The following is a 25,009-nucleotide window of genomic DNA, read 5'->3' on the forward strand; positions in this document are numbered from 1 at the left end:
GGCTAACGCTACCCTCTAGTGGATTTATTTCAAGCTTGGATAACTCCAGACCCAAATAACTTAGGAATTATGTCGTTTTTTCTATTTGCTATCTAGCTGGCTAGCTATTAGCTATATAGCTATCTAGCTACCTATCAATTAGCTATGTCCTTGAGAGTTTTGAAATGTGCTATAAATACAATGTATTATTATGATTATTGTTATTATTAGCTATCTATTGTCTAACTAGCTAGCTTTCTATTTGAGTCACTTCTGGGTTGAGTGAACGCTGGCGCGTGTGGCTGCCGCTGCTCACCCACAAAAAAAGGTATCCTGTGACTGTAAAGTGACCTTGAGAGTTTTGAAAGGCGCTTATAAATGAAATGTAGTATTATTATTATGACTGTCTATGGTGCTAAGTGTTGCTATTTGAAACCGTTTTCGACGCAGGCACTCAACGTGAGCCCCGAAAAACGGGGACGCGTGATGACGCATCACTGTGCGCTTTACGTGAAGCTCCGATGACGTCAGGAGAGCGCGAAGGGGAGGGGGCGGGGAGAGGAGGGGCGAGAGGGAATCCCACACAAATCTCGCGTTGCTGGCCAGTCTGAACTGGGAGTGAAGAACAAAAACGACGTTTTATCGAGAGGAGATCGAGTTATGAGTGGCGACCGAGCGACGAAATCCGGATTGAGTAAGCCTCTCTGGGTTCCGATCCTCCCGCGGGATGTCAAGCTGGCATTTGGTCCAAATGGGATTTCAGAGTGGCAATTCTCGCGTGGAAAGAAGCTCGCGTTTCTCATGGGCGCTGTTGTGACACAGCAGGACAAGTCGAGAGCGGGTCGGAGCTCCTAAATCGGGAGTCGCAACTCCTTCCAGAACCGGACGGATAAACCTCCTGGCGGTTTGTCAAGGATGCTCAGGCGACTACTGTCAAGAAGGAAGTCCCGCTGGGCGGCTTGTTTTTATTGACACGAATTCTGAACGGACACAATGGGGCCGCTTGCTATTTGCGCCATGACGAGCTCCCCCTCGATGTGACACCGGACCCCCCCGCCCAGCTCAGGACTTCGCGGCTTCTGTTCCAGCCCGGTTCGGTCCAAACACACGTTTTGTCGTCATTCCGCTTGATGAAAACATGGACGACTCTGGGATAATAAGACGCCGGAGGCTGCAGGTGAGCTCATGCTGGACATCGCCTCTGTGATGTATTGCCTATGACTGTGTTGTGTCGGTGTCCCCCTTGCCCACCCGCCCCAAATTCGCAGAATCTTCCTTTATTTGCCTTTTCTTATGACACAAATGCATCTACCTGTACATTGTACTGTTTTCGGATGAGTCACTGATGTCCAAGTCAAGGCCTGGGGGTTAAATGTGGCCCGCCACATCATTTTATCCGGCCTGTGAAAGCAAATCAAACTTGTGAAATTCCATGCTAATCTATCAAGCTAGTTAGCTCGATAGCGACCGAGCTAGCTAACTTGTTCTCTTTCTATTCAGGTAGCTGGATAATCTGGAATTTTACTGGAATTTAAGTACTGTGTTCTCTTTGTCTTTTCTGTAATAATAATAAAAATAATAATAATAATAATTATTATTATTATAAATTTCATTTTAAGCGCCTTTCAAAGCTCTCAAGGACACTTTACAGTCACAGAAAAGCATAAAATACAATCACAAATAGAATACAATAAATAAAATACAGTTATAAATAGAAACAAGAGAAAGAGCTACACAGAAAATGCGATTTTAAATGTGTGGGTTTTGAGATGGGATTTGAAGGTGGGAAGAGAATCCATGTTACGAATGTTGGGAGGAAGTGAGTTCCAGGAGGGCAGAGCAGCTGAAAGCCCTGTCCCCCATCGTGCTGAGACGGGAAGGTGGGGGGGGGGGGGGTCATACAGAGGTGAAGGGAGGGAGAGGATCTGAGGGAACGAGAGGGAATATAAATTTGAAGAAGGTCATATAGGTAAGAAAGAGGAAGGGCAAGGTTATGGATAATACCGTACAATCGCTATCTGGCTGACTATTAGCTATCTATTGGCTTGCTAGCTAGCTTTCTATCGAAAATTTGACCCGAGCCGTACCCGCAGATTGCGCGGGAATTTATCTGGCTGACGATTAGCTATCTATTGGCTTGCTAGCTAGCTTTCTATCTATTTGTCTTACTATTCTATTTGAGTTGCGCCAGCGTTCGCTCAACCCGGAAGTGTGTGGCTGCCGCTGCTCACCCACAGAAAAACGTATCTTGTGACTGTAAAGTGACCTTGAGAGTTTTGAAAGGCGCTTAGAATGAAATGTATTATTATTATTATGATGTTATTGTTATAATTATAAAAACACTTAATTTATAACACGTCATATTAAAACAACCAGTGTACTATTCTTATGTTAACTGTCATTTGAAATAATATGATAAAATGCGTATCTTGATGTATACTCGCGAAAATTCAATGCGCCTCCCTTTGTAGGAGCACAGTTATGATTGAAAGAGCTTATGTAGGGCAACGAGGGTGTTTGACTCAATGTTGCAAATGAATTGTACTTCCCATGCGTGCTGATTCAAACCGCCGTGCTTATCCGATTTGAAGCTTCCTGCTTAATCATGAGTTATACTGCACCCCCCCCCCCCCCCTCGCTACTTCCCTGCGACCAATCTCTGCGTGATTCAGTCAAGTGGACTGAGCGGAGATGAGCGAGCGGCCTGCCGAGCGGTTTGCAGCCTTTTGTGCTTTTCCGTTTACATTCATTTCCATTCATTCAATAGGTTAGCAAATTAGCATGGCTAGCAAATGCCAGATGATTCTACTTTGGCAAATTGACCCCGATTAAAAGTGAAAGAGGATATAGAGAGAGGTGAAAAAAAACAGTGGACAATTTATATTCATATTTCATATTAGCTATCTAGCTAGCTTGCTATCTATTAGCTGTGTAGCTAGCTACCTAGCTATTTGAGTCAGGAAACATATTAGCTCTCTAGTTAGCTAGCTATCTATTAGCTATCTAGCATTCTATTAGCTAGTTAACTTTCTATCTTTTTGAGTTATTCCGAGTTGAGTGAACGCTGGCACATGTGGCTGCCGCTGCTCACCCACAGAAAAACTTATCCTGTGACTGTAATAATAATCATAATAATAATACATTGCATTGTTAAGGGCCTTTCAAAACTCTCAAGGTCACTTTACAGTTACAGGATATTTTTTTCTATGGGTGAGCAGCGGCAGCCACACGCACCAGCGTTCACTCAACCCGGACGTAACTCAAATAGAATAGTACGATAAATAGATAGACAGCTAATATTGAAACAAAAATATTAATATATGAATGAATAAATACATACATGAACAAACACATAAATAAATAGCTAAATAAATAAACACAAAAATAAATACATTAAAAAACAAACACTCACTGTGGTTTAAGTGAGTACAGAGGTAGAGCTACAATGAGGGGAGTCACTGGAAAAGGTGGTGAGCAGGGTGTGGAGGGTCCAGTAGGACGCGACGGTCGCCTGGCAAATTTGCGCATGTACGCTTGACAGCTTGGCTCTTCTGGCGTGCCAAATGGTGTTTTGAGAGCCGATTGGCTGCCTCGTCAGTCATTCCCTTGGGTGTCATCAACACAACCGTCATGCTTTGTCTTTCTCTTTCTGCTATGCGGATTTCTTTGTGTACCATATGGCGACACATCCCACTCCGTCGCAATGACGGGGGGGGGGGTGGCACATCTGTGCCGCCGAACGGGAATTGAGATTGTTGAGATTTTAGCGTGCGTTAGCGGGGCAGATGCAACGAGCGAAGGCTACCGCGGCATTCCGTAAAATGCGGCTTGACCTCAATTTGCCTTTCGAGTTCTTCAAGTGGAAAATGGCCGCCTATGGACAACTGCACTTTGTTTAATGCGCCGACTTGGTATTGCCTCGACGGTCAAGAGTTCCCTCGAGGGACGACGGGCAGATGCTCGTGGGTTTGATTCACACAAAAGCATCAAAATGTTCCCTTGATGGATACAGTGATACCTTGGCTTACGAATTTAATTGGTTCCCAGACAGAGTGTGTAAGGTGAAAAGTGTGTATCCCAAACATTAATTTCCCATAGGAAACCATTAAAATGAGAATAATCCGTTCCCATGTCCCCATAAAACATAATTTTCTACTTTTCTAAGCCTTAAAACTACACAAAATATATCTTATTTTATGTATAATAAATGTGCTATGGTATTGTAATTAAAGAAATAAACTATACTGTATAATAAAGTTGTTTTAGTTACCTTTGTGATGGTTGTTGATGGCTTGATGGAATGGAATGACCGGTTTCATCACATTAAACACTTCAAAGGTGTCAGTCATTTTTTGCTGCAGGTGGGCGACATTGTAGTTCCGGTTTCCTCTCGGGGGAGCCGTTTTAAATTTGGGGAAACCATTAGAATGTTTCATCTCCTCTATATCACATCTCAAGCGCACAGTAAATGAACGAATCACTAGTTTTCAAATTTGAAGTCAAAAATAATGACTGTTATTGTGGTTTAATGAGACAATTTGAACTTGTGGTTCGGACATTAGCAAGCAGGATGGAATTTCACAAGTTTGATTAACTTTCGCGGGCCGAATAAAATCATACGGCGGGCCAGATTTAGCCCCGGGGCCTTGACTTTGACACCTGTGATGTACTGTACAGAGTTTCACTGTTTCGTGGCTGGCAGTTGCTCGTTCGCTATCAAGCGGCACCTTATCAATGTCAATCTCGCATAATTTAAATTCTTGACACGTTTAGTGAATTTTACCCAACCTGATCTTTTTTTTTTTGTATCTTTTTTGTGTTTCTTCCAGAAGGATTTGCCACTGCCTCGCAAGACCAGCAGGTGAGTGTTACCTTGCCTTCTTTCTCCCTCTGTGCTTCCTTTTGTAATCCTGCCACCCCCTCTTCAAAGAGCATTTATTGAAGGAATCTGAGTGATATTTCACAAGTTTGCGTAAGTGCTAAAGGAGGTGGAGTGATGCTCGGGTGTCTGTCAGAGCCTGGTTGCTGTCCGTGGTGCTGAATACAAGTGCTCCCATTTTCGGTCACCGAGTCTCGCATTTTACATCGAAAATTCAAGGACAACCGACAACATTTTGTTTGTTTCCTAACTGACATCAGAAAAACGTGGTGTTAATTAAAGGTTGTGCAAATGCACGATAAGGAAAAGTGAAGCGTTAGCTACATGAGGATGTTCGTCTTTGGAGAGGTAAAGCATGTCACTCATTTATTCGTGTTCGAAGCACGAATAAGTCCTTTTTTGTGGAGACAGCATCCAACCAAACAAACAAAATGCAAACTTTAATTAAATGATGTCATTTCCAATCTTTGTTCGTCTTAAAGGACGACCGACACCATTTTTTTGTTTCCTAACTGACATCAGAAAAACGTTTTATAGCATCTAAAATACCCAAAACACGCAGGCTGATATTTTTAGTCAAATGCAAAACACCAATAAAAAATGACTTCAAGTGTCCCAAAACTGCCACAAAATGAGCTTGGAAGTCGGGAGATTCAGAAAGTCCCGCCCCCTTGTTCGTGACGTGACGCCAGGATACTTCTTCACAAACTGCCTTGCTCCAGAATCAAAACAATGGCTTCAGAGAGTTCATATTTGAGAAAATATGCTTTCTTGTTACTCATCCAGTTATGAATATGATTCAAATAGTTCTGAAGAGGAAAGCATCAATGTTTGCAATCGATTAAAGAAGTCCTTCCGTATCAATTCGAGCCGTCTGGACTCCAATGTAACGTCCCAGAAAATGCACAAGATGGCGCACAAGCTACGTTGGAAATGGGTTGATTTGTCCGCTAGGAATTTGTGTCAACGTACACCTTCTTTATGCGCGTTGCCGCAATTGGCTGCGACACACAATGATCCACCATGGCGTTATTTATGTAGTTTTCCTTCTAATTTCGCCTTCAACACGGTGTTTTCAGATGAAACAAAGTACCTAAAATGCATTGTGTGTCGCTTTCTCAAAAGGACAATGAGAAGTCTAAGGGTGGGGTGGGAGGTCGGGGGTGAGAGGTCGGGTGGGAGGGTTGGGTGAATGCACAGAGAGGGTAGAAAATTTCAATGGAAGCTTACGCAAGAGGTAAAGGATGGAAAGGCTGAGATGGAGCGAAGGGCCCTTGGGTGATATCCGTGTCCGCTCTCCCATTTAGGGCTTAGCTTGCCGAGGTTGTATGACACGCATGCTAGCTTTTAACCATCACGCTCTTTTTGTCTAATATTTGCTCTCCCGAGTTCTTTTATTCATTCATATTCGTTCGCCACAAGCAAATCGGACCGACTGTCACGTACGTTTCAAACAAATACAGCAGAATCAACGGTAGCGTGTTGTAAACATAAACAATAAAATGGCCGCCAATTACAACCTTGTCGGTGATATGATAATCTCTATCAAACCTGTATAATAATAATAATAATAATAATAATAATAATAATAATCCATTTCATTTCTAAGCGCTTTTCAAAACTCTCAAGGTCACTTCACAGTCATAGGATCAGTTTTTTTGTGGGTGAGCAGCAGCAGCAGCCACACGGGCCAGCGTTTACTCAACCCGGAAGTAACTCAAATAGATAGAAAGCTAGGTAATATATAGCTGATAGCTATCCAGCTAAATGGCTAGCCAGAGAGGAAGCCAATAGCTAGCGAGATAGCTAATATATAGCCAGCTAGACAGATAGCAAATAGATAGGTAGCTATGGAGCTAGATAGATAGCAAATAGCTAGCTAGCTAGAGAGCCAGATAGCAAGCTAGCTAGATAGACAATAGTATCCTGTGACTGTAAAGTGACATTGAGAGTGTTGAAAGGTGCTTAGAAATGAAATGGATTATTATTATTATTAATAGTAATAATAATAACTCTAATACGGTAGGATTTATGGATGTGAAAAAATGTCATTACTTAAGAAGCGCCTGTATTTTGTTTTTCTACTTCTTCCTTTCCTTTCCTCTTCCTTTCATCACTTTGCTGCTGTGAAATAATAATAATAATAATACATTACACGACTTTGACACCTATGTACTATATCATCCGGTCACGCGCGGTGGATAAGCTATTTAGCTAGCTATCGATGAACTATGTAGCTCTCTAGCTAGTTATCTAGCTAGCTAGCTATTAGCTATCTATTGACTAGCTAACTAGCTTTCTATCTATTTGAGTTACTTCTGGGTTGAGTGATCGCTGGCGCGTGTGGCTATGTATCCTGTGACTGTAAAGTGAGCTTGAGAGTTCTGAAAGGCGCTTATAAATGAAATGTATTATTATTATTATTATTATTATTATTATTATTATTATTATTATTATTATTATTATAAGTAGTGAGACGTCCGCCTTGTAAACTGAAGCTCATGTCTCATTTCTGTTTTTATATACAGCTGCCGAACAAGCAACAGGAAAAGCCTGATCTTGACCACCTCCCCGACTCTACCTCGCCCGCACTCGCCTCTGCCTCTCCCCGGACATCTCGGTAAGCACGGTAACGCCATCGCGCCACACTTGTGGCACTTTAGAGATGATTGGCCATCGATAAAACACGTGGACGTGTGTGCCCATGATTGACATGATTCCTATTGATGTCTTGGCTGTCCCCGCAGGAAGCAGTCCACTGGACAGCCCGAGAAACTACTCTCCGAGCGCCCCTGCTCACTTCTCTTTTGCCACCTCCAGAAGGTCACTATTCATATTTGAATGGAATCAAATACCGTGATACCTTGGGCTTACAAACTTACTTGGTTCCCAGACAGAGTGTAAGGTGAAACGTGTATCCCAAAAATTAATTTCCCATAGGAAACCATTAAAATGAGAATAATCTGTTCCCAGGTCTCCATAAAACATAGTTTTCTACTTTTCTATGCCTTAAAACTACACAAACTATACCTTATTTAATGTATAATAAATGTGCTAAGGTATTATAATGAAAGAAATAAACTGTACTGTATAATAAAGTGGTTTTATTGACCTTTGTGATGGTCGTTGATGACTTGATGGAATGGAGTGGCCGCTTTCATCAGCATTAAACACTTGATGAGGAACGTAGTGGCCTTCTTCTTTCACCATCTTGAGAAATGATCCCTTGTAGGTGCTTTCTCTGCGATAATTTTACCTAGTTCCTCATCAATTGTGTTCTGTTTAGCTGGGTTGATAGCTTTTTGCATCAAGTGTACACAAAGACACAGTCCAAATGAAGCTTGTCTCACACACGAAATACGATTTGCCTGGATATGCAAAACACTCAGAAATTGTTTTTTTTTGTTATTTGTGTTCTCAACAGGGCTGATGGACGACGTTGGTCTTTAGCATCTTTGCCCTCGTCTGGTTATGGCACTAACACTCCCAGCTCGACAGTAAGTAAAATGATTTTTTTTTTGCCAACATGAATAAATTATTGACTGTCAATGTAAGGAAATTGTTGACGACCTCTCAATGTTGAAAATGATTGAAAAAACAATCCCTGGATCAGCAAATTGAAGGGATACATGAGTAAAACACAGTCTTCTTGATTTGAATACCACGTCCTTAGATGTCCCATGCACCAACGGCCATAAACCAACAGAACATAGACTTTTTAATGGGGTGTCTTTCCATGAACTGATCGATTTGTAACCTGGCCATGCCCCCTCATCACCATGCGCTTCCTGTTGCCCCCCAACCCCCTTTTTAATTCCATTATTCTTCAGTCGTCCAGCTCCTCTCATGAGCGGTTGCACCAGCTGCCGTTCCAGCCCACCATGGATGAGCTGCATTTTTTATCCAAGCACTTTGGCAGCACGGAAAGCATCACGGATGACGACGGCGGACGCTCCTCTCCGTATCTGCGCCCGCGGTCTCGCAGCCTCAGGTCAGCGGCGCCGTCATGATATAGCGGAAAGCCAGATTGAGTGAGGTTGCCCCTATAAAGTTCAATAATCATAATACATTTAATTTCTAAAACTCTCATCAATCAACGTGCCAACAAGCTTATTTGCATGTTTCTGAGCCCTGGTTCAGTTAAAAAAAAAAAAAACAATAATAATAATAGAAAATTAAATTCGAATCAGAATCAAATAAGAACTAAATCAGAATCCAATCAAAATCAAATCTAAATCAAATCAAGAATCAAATCAAAATCAAATCACAATCAAATCAAATAAAAATACAATAAAATACAAATAAAATAAAGAAATACAAATAAAATGAAAACATACAAATAAAATAAAATAATACAAATAAAATAAAAAAACAAATAAAATGAAAAAATACAAACAAAATAAAGAAATACAAACACAATAAAGAAATACAAAATAAAATAAGAAAAATACAAATAACATAAAAAATACTCATAAAATAAAAAATACAAATAAAATAAAAAATACACATAAAATAAAAAAATACACATAAAAAAAATACACATAAAATTACAATAAAATTCAAATAAAATCACATTAAGATAAATTACATTAAATTTCATGTAATTTTATTTCATACATATATAAATAAGTAAATGTGTAAATGAATGAATAAATAAATGACTTTTTTTTTATATCTCCTTGCAGCCCAGGACGTTCCTCTTCCTGCTACGACAACGAGATTGTGATGATGAACCACGTGTACAAGGAGCGCTTTCCAAAGGTGAGACTGGCATCCCAAATGACGACAGTACATGGCAGACGCCACTCAATCCCTTCCTTCCCCATTGCGAGAAGCCATCCCAAACGGAAATTGACCTTCTTCCCCTTGAGCCTGATTGGATTGAGCATTTGGCTAGCGACCACGCCGCACGCCGCACGCCGCTTCTGCTCTCAACCTCTGGCCTTTCGTTCCACTAGGCCACCGCGCAGATGGAAGGGAGGCTGGCGGAGTTCATCCACGCTTACGCTCCGGAAAATGTTCTCCCGCTAGCCGACGGAGTTCTCAGCTTCATCCACCACCAGATCGCTGAGCTTTCCCGGGACTGCCTGACCAAATCCTGCGAGGGACTCATCACATCCGTCTACTTTTTTGAGCTGCAGGAAAACCTGGAGAAGCTACTCCATGACGTAGGTGGAAGTCATCAACCAAACAGGAAGAGTCCGACTCATCCAATTAGCCACTCTTTTAACTCATTCGCTGCTAGACAATGTGCAAAAATGTGTCCACTCCAGTGCCAGGGTTTTTGTCATTGTCACTCGAATTTCAGGACCCGCAGAATAGATTTTTAAAGAGGTACACTCGTGAAAAAATGCATTATATGATGTCCCATTGAGATAAATGGGTTGTTGACATCATGTTGCTCACTTGTGCTATCTAGTTAGCTATCTAGCTCGCTGTTTGCTATCTATTATAGTAATAATACTATATATATATATATATATATATATATATATATATATATATATATATATATATATATATATATATATATATAAATAATAAAACAGGAATAATTGCTATCTATTATAGTAATAATAATAATACTGTACAGTGACCTTGGGAGTTTTGAACGGCGCTTCTAAATGAAATGTGTTATTATAAAACAAAAAAACTAGCTAGTTATCTATTAGCTGGCTAGCTAACTTTCTGTCTGAGTTATTGAGCTATCTCGCTAGCTAGCTATGAGTTATGTATTAGCTAGCTAGCTAACTTTCTATCTATTTGAGTTATTCCGGATTAAGTGAACGCTGCCGTATGTGGCTGCCGCTGCTCACCCACAAAAAAAATGATCCTGTGACTGTAAAGTGACCTTGAGAGTTTTGAAAGGCGCTTATAAATGAAATGTATTATTATCATTGTTATAATATTAAGTTTTAGGACTACATAAACAGTCAATACAGCGTTGGAAACCTTAGGCCCTTTTCTTTCATCAGAAAGGCCATGGCCAGCGCTTTATCAACACCCAAACAAGGAAAAAAACCAAATTCGGGAATGGCACTCTACGTCATATTTTTTCAATTCCCGAATAAATGTATGAATGGCAGTGAATGAGTGAAATTGATCTTTTTTTTTTTTTGTCTGTTTTCCATCGGCAGGCGTTTGAACGTTCAGAGAGCTCCGAAGTGGCTTTTGTCACAGAGTTGGTGAAAAAGCTTCTCATCATCATCTCACGACCTGCTCGCCTCTTGGAGTGTTTGGTAAGTCCCGATTCCAGTGAGGTTGGGACGTTTCCGTAAGCTTAACGCAAAATCTTCACCATTTTGGTGATGTTACACGGGGGACCGTCCAGGAATTCAACCCGGAGGAGTTTTATCATCTGCTCGAGGCCGCGGAAGACGTTGCCAAAGAAGGTCACCTGGTGAAAACCGACATCCCTCGGTACATCGTTAGCCAGTTGGGACTCACCAGAGACCCCATTGAAGGTGGGCTAAGGGAAAACTCACTCAATGCAAAAGTATTGGGACGCATAAAAATGCCATCTTGACCATAAAAATGCCAATATTGACCATACAATACATACTATGCATATTGATTTATATAGCGCTTTAACAGCAGCTAAAGCTGGAACAAAGCGCTTAACATGGAAAAAAGGCAAATGCATAGACATAGACAACTACCTAGCTGGCTATCTATTAGCTAGCTATCTATTTGCTATCCATTGCTATCTAGCTAGTTATCTATTTGCTATCCATGTTGTATCTATTAGCTAGCTAGCTATCGATTTTGTGACTGTAAAGTGACCTTTAGAGTTTTGAAAGGCGCTTATAAATGAAATTAGGAGCGCATAACACCATATTTGTGCTCATCAAGAAATACATGTAACTAGTTGATACCTTTTTGGTCCTCTTTTTGAACAATGCTTTCAGAAAACGTTTGAAAACTGTTGTTGTTTAGTATTTATATTTTTCCCCATCTGTGTACAAAGCATTATGTTTTCTGATTTTATATGTTATACATTTTTTTCTTCCCAGAAATGGTAAACCTCGATAGTTATGATAGCGAAGGACCCCTAACACCTGAAACTGATGACTCGGCAGAGGTGAGCTTTATCCATGGACTACTTGTGTCCAGTCTACTGACAAAATGTCATTTGATGCAGTTTTTTTGTATTTCTTACGTAAAACACAACTTTTGACTGTAAAGTGACCTTGAGAGTTTTTAAAGGTGCTTATAAATGAAATGTATAATTATTATTATTATTACTGTATATTTTAGCTTGCTAGCTAGCTAGCTTTCTATCTATTTGAGTTACTTCTGGGTTGAGTGAACGCTGGCGCATGTGGCTGCCGCTGCTCACCCACAGAAAAGCTTATCCTGTGACTGTAAAGTGACCCTGAGAGTTTTGATAGACGCTTATAAATTAAATGTATGATTATTAATATTATTACTCTAATATGTTCTCCAAAGGGCAAGATGAGAGCAATGAAAGCACCGGGCGAAGCCGACTTCCAGACCATCAAGCTCATTAGTCATGGAGCTTATGGGTAAGTAGAGTGGCTTCCTCACTCATGATGACGGTAAAAAAAAGTACAGTCATGGCTAATAATTACAAATAATCCATCTTTTTATCTCATTCACTGCCAGAAGATGTGCAAAAAAATGTCCAGTCCAGTGCCAGGGTTTTTGTCATTGTCACTCGAATTGCAGGACCTACAGAATATTGAGTTTTAGGACTACATCAACATTCAATGCAGCATCAGAAACCTCAGACTCTCTTATTTCATTGGGAAAAAAGAGTTAATTCCTAATTTATATGGCTCTGGAGTTATCTGAGCTTGAAATGTGGGCGGCTGTATAAAATGCAATACATCCATATTGATTTATATAGCGCTTTAACAACAGCTGAAACTGTAACAAAGCTATATAGCTATCTAGCTAGCTAGTTATCTGGCTAGCTAACTATTGGCCATATAGCTATATAACTAGCTCACGATATATTAGCTAACTAGCTTTATATCTGAGTTACTTCCGGGTTGAGTGAACGAACGCTGGCGCGTGTGGCTGCTGCTGCTCACCCACAGAAAAACTTATCCTGTGACTGTAAAGTGACCTTGAGAGTTTTGAAAGGCGCTTATAAATGACATTTATTATTATAAAATGTACAAAAGAATCAAATGCTGCCCCCTCGTGGAAGGGAAAAACATTGCCAGAGGTCTGACCAGTGCTTTATCGAAAAACCAAAACCCGAAAAAATTCAGGAATGGCGCTCCATGTCATGCTTTTGAATTGTAGAATAAATTTGGGAATGGCAGCGAATGAGCTAATGCTAGTTTTTTTTTTTTTTTTTGCTCTCTTTGCGTTTAGTGCCGTGTATCTGGTCCGACATCTGGACACGCGTCAGCGTTTCGCCATGAAGAAAATTAACAAGCAAAACCTGATCCTGAGGAACCAGATCCAGCAGGCTTTTGTCGAAAGGGACATCCTGACCTTCGCCGAGAACCCCTTTGTGGTCTCCATGTTCTGTTCCTTTGAGACCCGTCGCCACCTGTGCATGGTCATGGAGTATGTCGAAGGTCAGGAAAGCCTTTTGCTCGTCTGGTCATTTTTGCGAGCGACATCACGTGTTTTTGAATTTCACGGCCAGGAGGAGATTGCGCCACTCTGCTGAAGAACATCGGAGCTCTGCCGGTGGAAATGGCTCGGATGTACTTTGCCGAAACCGTCCTGGCGCTGGAATATTTACACAACTACGGCATTGTCCATCGTGACCTCAAGCCGGACAAGTAAGACACCTTCCTAAATTTTGTTTAAAATGAAAATAATAGTTACATTTCACTGTTTGGATCTACTACGCAGCCTTCTCATCACGTCAATTGGCCACATCAAACTTACGGACTTTGGCTTGTCCAAAATGGGTCTGATGAGTCTGACCACCAACTTGTATGAAGGACACATCGAAAAGGACACTCGTGAGTTCTTGGACAAACAGGTGGGACAACCGCGCACACAAATCAACAGCTGTTCCCCATAGGGAGAACTTCATTAAAAAAAAAATCTGTCACTCAAAAATTTAGCCACTCCAGTGCCAGGGTTATTGTCATTTTCACTCAAATTGGAGGACCTTCAGAAGATTGACTTTTAGGACGACATAATAATCATAATAATAATAATAATAATACATTTCATTTCTAAGCGCCTTTCAAGACTCCCAAGGTCACTTTACAGACAGAAGATTTTCTGTGGGTGAGCAGCGGCAGCCACATGCGTCAGCATTCACTCAACCCCGAAGTAACTCAAATAGATAGAAAGCTAGCTAATGGGTAGCAAATAAATAGCTAATAGATAGCTAATACATAGCTGACATCTTACAGCCAGTCAGCTAGACAGCTAATAGCTAGCTAGTTAATGGATAGCAAATAAATAGTGAATAGATAGCTAATAAATAGCCAGCTAGACAGCTAATGGATAGCTAATAAATAGTCAATAGATAGCCAGATAGCTAACAGCCAGCCAGCCTCAACTGCTAAAAGCTAGCCAGCTAGCTAATGGGTAGCTAATAAAGAGCTAATAGATAGCCAACAGCCACCCAGCTAACAGCCAGCCAGCTCAACAGCTAATAGCTAGCCAGCTAGCTAATGGATAGCTAATAAATAGCCAGATTGTTCTTCCAAACATTTATTTCCCATAAGAAACAATTAAAATGAGAATAATCTGTTCCCAGGTCCCCATAAAACATAATTTTCTACTAAATAAACCTTAAAACTACACAAAATATACCTTATTTTACGTGTAATAAATGTGCTATTGTATTGTATTTAAAGAAATAAACTGTACTGTCTAACATAAACATTCAATTCAGCGTTAGAAACCTTAGACTCTCTTCTTTCATCAGAAACAAGAGTTAATTCCCAGATTATATGGGTCTCCAGTTATCTGTAGCAAAATATTCAGGTTGAGTCCCACTGAAGCTGTCCAAAATGGCTTCGGTGTGACGGCAGGTGTGCGGAACTCCGGAGTATATCGCACCCGAGGTCATTCTTCGTCAAGGTTACGGAAAGCCGGTGGACTGGTGGGCGATGGGTATCATCTTGTACGAGTTCCTGGTGGGCTGCGTCCCTTTTTTTGGAGACACTCCGGAGGAACTATTTGGGCAGGTGATCACGGGTGAGTCGGTCACAGCAGAAATTTCAAAATGGACGCCGTTGCACACCTTTGAATATTTTGTTGACTACTTTTGTCATTTTGCTAGATGACATTGTCTGGCCTGAAGGAGATGAGGCGCTCCCCCTTGACGCCCAACATCTCATCGCGTCTCTTTTACAGACCAATCCCCTCGTTCGACTCGGAACAGGTCGGGAAGTTAGCGTGGGTTTTTTTTCCGGGTACAGTGATACCTCGGTTTACGAACCCCTTGGCTTACGAACTTTCCGGTTTATGAACGTTACATTTATGAAAATTTTACCTTGGCATACGAACTATTTTTCGGGATACACACGGTGCGCCACAATGAATGATATGTCATTCGGAAACGAGTGTGTTCTCCTAACAAGAAAATGGTCCTCTATTCCCCACCCCCAGTTGTCGGTTAAAGCCACGTAATTGGTCAAGAACACAACAGTAAGGGGAGGTGGTTTAAACATTAAAGTGACAGGGAAACAACAGAGTGAGAAAATTGATAGAAAACAGTGAAATTTGGACTCGTTTCAACTTTGATAGTTCAAAGGCAGAGTGTAGACTGCAAGGTTAAAATTGCCATCAATCAGGCTCCGCAAATAACCCGCAAAAGCCATCTGTACACTTGATGCAAAAAGCTATCAACCCAGCTAAACAACACAATTGATGAGGACGACCATCACAATGGTAAATAAAACCACTTTATTATACAGTACAGTTTATTTCTTTAATTATAATACCATAGCACATTTATTATACATAAAATAAGGTATATTTTGTGTAGTTTTAAAGCTTAGAAAATTAGAAAGTAGAAAATTATGGGGACCTGGGAACGGATTATTCTCATTTTTATGGTTTCCTATGGGAAATTAATTTTTGGGATACACACTTTTCGCCTTACTCTGTCTGGGAACCAATTAAGTTCGTAAGCCAAGGTATCACTGTATAATAAATGTGCTTCCTCCTCAATCTTTGCTCCCTGGTAGGAGGCGCTTTTGAAGTCAAGCAGCACGCCTTTTTCACGGAGGTGAACTGGAACAGTTTGCTGAGACAAAAGGCCGAGTTCATCCCTCATTTGGAGTCGGAGGAGGACACCAGTTATTTTGATAGTAAGTCTCCCATTTCAACTCCCATAGGCCGCTGAGATCTCTGATTGTGTCGTCTTGGCCGCATTAGCACGCTCCGAGCGCTACCATCACGTGCATTCGTACGACGAGGACGACACCAACGACGATGAGCCTGTGGAGTTGCATCGCTTCTCTTCGTGCTCACCCCGATTTAGTAAGGTCAGAGCTGATTCGAAGCTTCCTCTTACGGTGACTCACCAGATGCCATTTTGAAACTCTCGTCAACTCTACCCAGACAGCAATTACTGTATTTTCCAGTGTATAAGGCGCACCCATATGTTCTTTGTTTTCTGACCCTCCCCTTTACGCGCCTTATATGTGAAGTCATAGTGAGCCACAACAGGTCTTACAACTACTAAATACGGTATTTATTTCTATATCTGAAAACCATTTCATTTATTGAAGGTGCGCCTTATAATTTGGTGCGCCTTATACATGAAAAAAAAGTTGGAAAATACACCATTCATTGGGGGTGCGCCTTGTACTTCAGTGCGCCTTATACACCGGAAAATATGGTATATGTTTCTATATTATATTTGGAAAACATTTTGCATTCATTGGGGGTGCGCCTTATACTCCGGTGTGCCTTATACACCGGAAAATATGGTATTTGTTTTTTATATTTTATTAGGATTTTTTTTTCATTCATTGGGGGTGCGTCTTATACACTGGTGCATCTTATATATGGAAAAAATTGGAAAACGCACCTTTCATTGGGGGCGCGCCTTATACTCAGGTGCGCTTCATACACCAGAAAATATGGTTTATATTTCAGAAAAGCTTTGCATTCATTGGGGGTGCGCCTTATAGTCCCGTGCACCTTATATGAAGAAAAACTTTGAAAATACACTATTCATTGGGGGTGCGCCTTATACTCTGGTGCACCTTATACAGGGAAAAATACGTTAAACGTGACGGTGTGGTTTGTAAATGTAGGTGTATAGCAGTATGGAGCATCTGTCCCAATTGGAGCATAAAACCCCGAGTGTCACTTTACGAGAGCACAAAGTTCCCAGAGAGGATCGAATGGGCAAGAGAGAAAGCCTGGGGACTTTTGCACTTCGGGACAAGAACTGGAGAACCGGATCACCTGAGATGTGAGTTCCCAATTGGACCACGAGGGACCAATTGCTGGGTTCAAAGCGACGATTCAATTATGACATTTATGAAAAAGAATATTGACTAAAAACGCTTTTCATCCGCTTCCGACAGGAAGCGCCTGTCCTGCTCAGAATCGTCCTTCACCGAGAGTGACTCCAGTCCTCCATCTGGAGCCCGAAGGCGCTTCTCTGCCCTGATGGATACGCACCGCTTGGCTTCACCTCTGGAAGTCGATTCCGAGCAGTCGCTTTGTCGGGGGCAGCAGCTTCAGATGAAGGTCAGGGGGACCTCCCTGGAAGGCGCCATGGGCGCCGTCTCCTCGCAAGGAGATCTGAGGACCTTCCTCAAGGAAAGCAACGGATTCACTCCCGCGGGTCAGAAAAAAACACATCGCGGTTCAAGTACAGTGATACCTCAGTTTACGAGCCCCTTGGCTTACGAACTTTTCGGTTTACGAACGTTAAATTTATGAACATTTTACCTTGGCATACAAACTATTTTTCGGGATACACACGGTGCGAAAAAGCGGCAAAAAATTGATGCAAAAAGCTATCAACCCAGCTAAACAGAACACAATTGATGAGGAACAAGGTAAAATTATGGCAGAGAAAACACCTCCAAGGGATCATTCCTCAAGATGGTGAAAGAAGAAGGCTACGTTCCTCATCAAGTGTTTAATGCTGAGGAAACCGGCCACTGCAAGCTATCAACAACCATCACAAAGGTCCATAAAACCACTTTATTATACAGTACCGTTTATTTCTTTAATTGGAATACCATAGCACATTTATTATACATAAAATAAGGTATATTTTGTGCAGTTTTAAGGCTTAGAAAATTATGTTTTATGGGGTCCTGGGAAGGGATTATTCTCATTTTAATGGTTTCCTATGGGAAATAATTTTTTGGGATACACACTTTTCGCCTTTCCCACTCTGTCTGGGAACCAATTAAGTTTGTAAGCCAAGGTATCACTCTATCGCCCGGAATGTTTCTGCGACATTCTAATATTTTTTTTTTTTTTTTACCAGCCGGCGCTTCGGTTCTGGGGCTTCCGGAGCCTCGAGGGGCCACCACGGATTTGGTGCTGCGGCGAGTTCGCCACCAGCAGCTTTCAGCCGACGGAGAGAAACGCAACTCACCAACGGGACATAAAGTCATCAAATCTGCTTCTGCCACAGCTTTGTCAGTCATCATTCCCGCGGGTAAGATATCATAATATACCCAAACATTTTTTTTAACTCCTTCACTGCCGCCAGATGTGCAAAAATATGTCCACTCCAATGCCAGGGTTTATGTCATTGTCACTCAAATTGCAGGACCCACAGAATGTTGAGTTTTAGGACTACATAAACATTCAATCAACGTAAGAAACCTTATAATAATAATAATACATTTCATTTATAAGCGCCTTTCAAAACTCTCAAGGACACTTTACAGTCACAGGAGACAGTGTTAGAAACCTTAGAGTCTCTTCTTTATTAGGAAAAAAGACTTAATTCCTAAATTATATGGGCCTGGAGTTATATGAGCTTGAAATGGGGGTGGATGTACAAAATCCCATTCAATACATCCATATTGGTTGATATAGTGCTTTAACAACAGCTGAAGCTGGAACAAAGCGCTAACATGGGAAAATGATGACGCCTTGTGGAAGTGAAAAAAACTATTGCCAAAGGTCTGGCCAGTGCTTTATCGGCACCGACCCGGAAGAAAAACAAAAACCCAAACAAATTCGCAAATGGCGCTCCACATCATGCTTTTCAATTCCCGCATCAATGACAAAGTTAATCACCAATGATGATCCATTTCGTCTGACATCATTATGCCCCGCCCCCTTTCAGTGGAGCAACACGGCGCCTCCCCCTTAGCCAGCCCGATGTCTCCTCGCTCGCTTTCGTCCAACCCGTCCTCTCGAGACTCGTCACCCAGTCGAGATTACTGCCCCGTGGTGAATATCCTGCATTCGCCGATCACCATCCATCGTTGCGGGAAGAAATATGGTTTCACTCTGCGAGCTATACGAGTTTACATCGGAGACGGAGACGTCTACAGCGTGCATCACATGGTCTGGGTGAGTTAGCGTCATGTTCATCCAATCAATCGGGATTGATTCTTCCCGGAAATGGAGAAAAAAATACAATAAAACAGGTGCATTTTGTAGATTTATTCATATTCCACACACACAAAAACAAATGAATCAGAATACTGTTGTTAGACTGGGTGCGCGTTACAGCCCGGAAAATATGTTCATCTTTATTTATTCTGTTACTTTCTATCAGCATGTGGAGGACGGAGGCCCCGCCCAGGAGGCGGGACTGAGTGCCGGCGATCTCATCACTCACGTCAACGGAGAGTCGGTTCACGGTCTGGTCCACACCGAGGTGGTGGAGCTCATCCTGAAGGTAAGACGGGCGACGTCATGGACGTGTGCGATTCTCGCGCCTTCACACGAGTGTTGTCGAACGTTCAGAGCGGCAACAAGGTGACGGTGACGACGACCCCCTTTGAGAACACCTCCATCAAAGTGGGACCCGCACGCAAGACCAGCTCAAAGTGCAAAATGGCGCGACGCAGCAAGAGACCAGGAGCCAAAGAAGGGCAAGAGTGAGTTTGTGTCACATGCTATAACGATAGCCACTTTTAGCTTAGCTGCAGTCACCCGACGGCCATTTTGCTCGTGTTCCAGTAAGAAGCGCAGCTCGCTGTTCCGCAAAATCACCAAGCAGTCCAATTTGCTGCACACCAGTCGAAGTCTCTCCTCTTTGAATCGCTCCCTCTCATCCGGAGACAGTTTGCCCGGATCTCCCACCCACACTTTCTGCGCCCGCTCACCCACTCAGAGTTTCCGATCCAGCGCTCTGGAATCTCCGTACGTGGGTAAGTCGTCAGGAGGAGGTTTGAGACGAAATCAATTTTCAAACAGGTTTCTAGAACAGATTATGGTCAAAAACCCAGTTTCGTTAATACAGTGAGACCTCGGTTTCCGAACGCTTTAGCTAACCAACTTTTCGCCTTACGAACGTTACATTCACGAGATTATAATCTTGGCATACAAACTATTTTTCGGGAAACACACGGAGCGCCGCAATGAGTGATGTGTCGTTCGTGAACGAGCCGGTTCTTGGAGCTCCTAAAATGGCGGCAGGCTTTTTTCCTCTATTCCCCGTCCTCGGTCTTCGGTTAAAGCCGCACATGATTGGTCAAGATCCATGGTCGAAGAGGGAGGGGAAACACGCAGGGGGAGGGGTTACAGAAACACATACACAAAAGGGAGACGACAGAGCTTGAAACAAAAAAAACAAAAGTGAAATGGTGAGAAAATGGATAAAAAACAGTGAAATTTGGACTCGTTTCAACTTTATTGATAGTTCTAAGGCAGAGTGTACACTGCAAGGTTAAAAGAGAACATACAAGCAAGGGAACCAGCTATTAATGAAGTTTCTAGTGTGTCCGCCTGCCTCTGTTGCTGTTGTAATATTACAACTTCTAAGATGTACAACGCAGAGCTCCTTGAGACACTTTATGCAAAAAGCCATCCATTCCATCAAGCCATCAACGACCATCACAAAGGTAAATAAAATGACTTTATTATACAGTACAGTTTATTTATTTAATTACAAGACCATATCACATTTATTAGACATAAAATAAGGTATATTTTGTGTAGTTTTAAGGCTTATAAAATTGTTTTATGGGGACGTGGGAACGGATGATTCTCATTTGAATGGTTTCCTATGGGAAATGAATGTTTGGAATAGCCACCTTTCGCCTTACACACACTTTGTGAGAACAGTAAGACAAGGTATGACTGTACTTGTAACGCAGTGATCCTGGCGTCGTCTCCGCAGGAACTTCCTCGCAAAGCAGCTCCGCAGCATCAAGCACCCCAAACTCCCCCGCCACTTCCCACCACATGCGGCCCAGTTCCCTCCACGGCTTGTCGCCCAAACTTCACCGCCAGTACCGTTCCGCCCGCTGCAAATCGGCGGGCAACATTCCCTTATCGCCTTTGGCCCACACCCCCTCGCCCACCACGTCTTCGCCCCCGCCCCTGAGCGGCCACACGGTGGGCAGTTCCAACACCACGCAGACGTTCCCCGTCAAGCTCCATCCCTCGCCGCCCGTGGCCCGCCCTCGCCCCAAAAGCGCCGAGCCGCCACGCTCGCCGCTTCTGCAACGGGTGCAATCGGCGGAGAAGCTCGGGGCGCCCGTTCTGCCTTCGTCGTCTGCGTCGTCGTCGCCTCTGACGGGCGCCGCGTGCCTACGCAAGCACAGCCTGGAGGTGACGCACGCCGACTACAGACGAGAATCCTTCCATTGCGAACACAGTTTACAAAGTCTGCTTGAAATGGAAGGAGAAAACGTCCCCGCGCCGCCTTCCCCTTCATCTTCTTCTTCCCCGTCACCGCCTCTCGGTGGGGAAAGCATGATTTTCAAGCCCGTTAGAAGACTTGGCAGGCAGGAATCGCCACTCAGCCGTGATACGACGATACCGCTAACGGCGTCCGAGCCCAAAACAACAAAAAGTCAAGCTAGCGTTGAGCCAAATGAAACGTCATCCACCGGCGTGATGGAGGCCAGCTCTTCCTTCGCGCTTGCGGCAAACCCGCCCTTCGCTGACACCGAAACCAAACAGGAAGTCCAACCTCGAAACGCCAACGTTGTGACTTGGGAGGCTACCGTCCCGAAGATAAAACCGTACGAGAAAGTTTCCGCTTTAGGGCGAGCTAAGCTAACGGAAACCATCGCTTCAAGTCAAACTTTCGGAACCGCCGATGACAAAGTTAAACAAGTCGCCGGCGCGGATAAAAGCGGTTGTCGCAAAGGATCGACGGCGGAGTCGGCCAAACCTCAGAAGGCCGCCGAATCCCTTGACGGAGACAAAAAAATGGAGATGAGCAAAAGTAAAGGTCCCGCGCCTCCACTTCCGCAGGTCCATCGTGCCACGAATGTCCTCGCGGTCGTCGACGCGAAAGCGGAAAAATCATCAAAGATCCATCGGGGAGCCAAGGAGGATACGGCGCACCCGGAGGTGTTGGAAGACAACCCCGTAGCGCCTCCTCCGTCTTCTCATCCAGGCTCTGGTTGCCCCAGTAAGCCGCCGCGCACCACGTCGCCCGGCGACAGAAGCAACTTTGTCACGCAACTCACCAGCGTGGCCAAAACGGTTCTCGGGCCCATGAAAGGGGGGTCGCAAGATAGTTCAAAGGTCAAAGATGCTAACAAGTCCAACGAGGGAAAACGTGGCGGTTCAACGGGTAAAGCGGAAGCCTCCAATGCGGCTGGACGGCGTGGGGGGGTTCAAACCACATCCGCTGGGGGTGCGATCCAGGTGGAGAAAGGAAACCAGCGGGGATCCAAACATCATTCGTGATCAAGAAGCCACCCAAAAAATATTTGACTGTGCAAGCAGCCAAACATATCAGATCCATTAACAGATTTTTAACTGCCATTCACAAATTTGTTGGTTTTTTTTTTTTTTTGGGTGCCGATAAAGCGCTGGTCATGGCCTCTGGCAATGTGTTTTCCCTTCCACAAGGGGGCAGCATTTGACTTTTGTCCATGTTAGCGCTTTGTTTCAGCTTCAGCTGTTGTTAAAGCGCTATATAAACCAATATGTATGTATTGAATGGGATTTTGTACAGCCGCCCTCATTTCAAGCTCAGATAACTGCAGACCCATATGATTTAGGAATTAACTTTTTTTCTGATTAAAGAAGAGAGTCTAAGGTTTCTTACTCTGAATTAAATGTTTATGTCGTCCTAAAACTGAATATCTTGTGGGTCTTACCATTCGAGTGACAATGACATTGCCAGAGGTCTAACCAGCGCTTTATATGCACCCACTTGCAGGAAAAAACAAAACACGAACAAATTTGGGAATGGCGCTCCGCGTCATGCTACATTCGGGAATGGCAGTGAATGAGTTAAAATGTGTGTACTGTCGTGTATATCCCTGTGGATGTCTTTGTCACCATGTGCTGTAGATATATATACTGTATATATATATTTAAGAAATTGCATGTTGTACATGATAACATAAGAAATTCAAAAAGCAGATAGAAATTAAAAAAAAAATACTAAAGACCAAGGAGGTAGTTATCACTGTGAACAACTTTTGCATCCATCCCAACATGCAAATCACATTTCATTTTCAATTATTTCGATTAGTTTAGTCAGCAGAGTGTTTAAAATAGTGTCATGTATCATCTAAACTAGAAAAAAAGAGTAGCCAATTAGAACCTGGACCAAAATACCCAAACGACTTGCTTCCAAAGAAGCTTGGATGATGATCTGATGGGTGAAAGGGCTGAATTCCGTTGGGAAGGAAGTACAGTGATACCTCGGTTTACGAACCCCTTGGCTTATGAACTTTTTGGAATACAAACGTTAAATTTGTGAAAAATTTACCTTGGCATACAAACTATTTTTCGGGATACTCACGTAGCTGCCACAATGAGTGATGTGTCGTTCGCGAATGAGCCCGTTCTAACAAGAAAATGGCAGTTTTTGTCCTCTATTCCCAGTCTTCGGTTAAAGCCACGTGATTGGTCAAGAACGCAGCAGTGAGGAGAGGTGGTTTAAACATTAAAGAGACAGAGAAGGAGAGTGAGAAAATGAATAACAAACTGAAATTTGGACTCGTTTCAACTTTGATAGTTCAAAGTAAGAGTGTAGACTGCAAGGTTAAAATTCCCATCAATCAGGCTCCACAAATAACCCGCACAAGCCATCTGTACATTTGATGCAAAAAGCTATCAACCCAGCTAAACAGAACACAATTGTTGAGGAACTAGGTAAAATTATCGCAGAGAAAACACCTACAAGGGATCATTCCTCAAGATGGTGAAAGAAGAAGGCTACGTTCCTCATCAAGTGTTTAATGCTGATGAAACCGGCCACTCCATTCCATCAAGCCATCGACCATCACAAAGGTAAATAAAACGACTTTATTATACAGTACAGTTTATTTCATTAATATATAAGACCATAGTACATTTATTATACATAAAATAATGTAAATTGTGTGTAGTTTTAAGGCTTAGAAAGTAGAAAATTATGTTTGATGGCAACCTGGGAACGGATTATTCTCATTTTAACAGTTTCCTATGGGAAATTATTTTTTGGGATACACACTTTTCACCTTACACTGTCTGGGAACCAATTAAGTTCAAAAGCCAAGGTAGCACTGTATCAGATGAAGTGCTGAAAATGCCACTGCGAGTGTCCAGAATCGCCGGTACCAAGTTTACATATTTACATCGAGTGACAAAAAAAAAAAAAAAATCCATGGCAATAAACTGAGTGACTTGATTTTGCTTTTAAACGTGTCCCTTTTGATGTGTGCAATGGCTATTGTGTATGAATTCATTCTATGTAGATCGTGTTATTGCGGACAAAATAGTCATAAACTAGCACTAAATTACATGTTGATTTTTTTTTCTACATATGCTGATGCATTTTATATTTAATAATTTATTGTGGAAGAATGTTGTGGTGTTTGCATTTTTTTTGTGTTTACAGTTCAACAAAAAAATAATTGGTGTGTGTGTGTGCTAGAATTGCTGTAGGCTTCATGTTAAATAATGCATGTCATCTATTCAGGACAGTTTTCATTTGAATACAACAACAAAAAACATGTGTTTTTTTGTGATTATTGTTAGATTTTCCTATGCAAGCGGTCATGATAAATACCCACTTTGAATGTGCGACCAGCGTTTCGTCCTCGACGTTCCTGCAATTTAAAGAAATGAAAGTCTTCTGCC

At 42.4% G+C, this 25,009-nt stretch overlaps 1 protein-coding gene across 2 annotated transcripts; it reads left to right on the forward strand.

The window, feature by feature from the left end:
* Positions 1-567: 567 nt before the first annotated feature.
* LOC148885119 (microtubule-associated serine/threonine-protein kinase 1-like) lies at positions 568-24,557 on the forward strand. Of its 2 annotated transcripts, none has more exons than XM_089018702.1 (27): positions 568-1,156; positions 4,809-4,840; positions 7,387-7,478; positions 7,606-7,681; positions 8,283-8,355; positions 8,689-8,849; positions 9,544-9,619; positions 9,817-10,026; positions 10,996-11,097; positions 11,190-11,322; positions 11,872-11,939; positions 12,308-12,384; positions 13,205-13,413; positions 13,485-13,623; positions 13,697-13,829; positions 14,839-15,004; positions 15,090-15,191; positions 16,000-16,122; positions 16,190-16,299; positions 17,077-17,237; positions 17,353-17,615; positions 18,273-18,446; positions 19,086-19,315; positions 19,524-19,646; positions 19,715-19,848; positions 19,931-20,121; positions 21,093-24,557. In XM_089018702.1, the coding sequence occupies exons 1-27, from the start codon at positions 1,118-1,120 to the stop codon at positions 22,616-22,618; spliced, it is 4,923 nt and encodes a 1,640-aa protein (XP_088874828.1). In that variant the 5' UTR covers positions 568-1,117; the 3' UTR covers positions 22,619-24,557. The 2 variants fall into 2 exon arrangements, with proteins under 2 accessions (XP_088874828.1, XP_088874829.1); XM_089018703.1 differs by having other exon boundaries at positions 4,812-4,840.
* Positions 24,558-25,009: the final 452 nt, after the last annotated feature.

Source organism: Hippocampus bargibanti, linkage group LG17 (genome assembly GCF_051943395.1).
Source record: "Hippocampus bargibanti isolate YZ-2025 linkage group LG17, ASM5194339v1, whole genome shotgun sequence".
Classification (NCBI taxonomy): Eukaryota; Metazoa; Chordata; class Actinopteri; order Syngnathiformes; family Syngnathidae; genus Hippocampus; species Hippocampus bargibanti.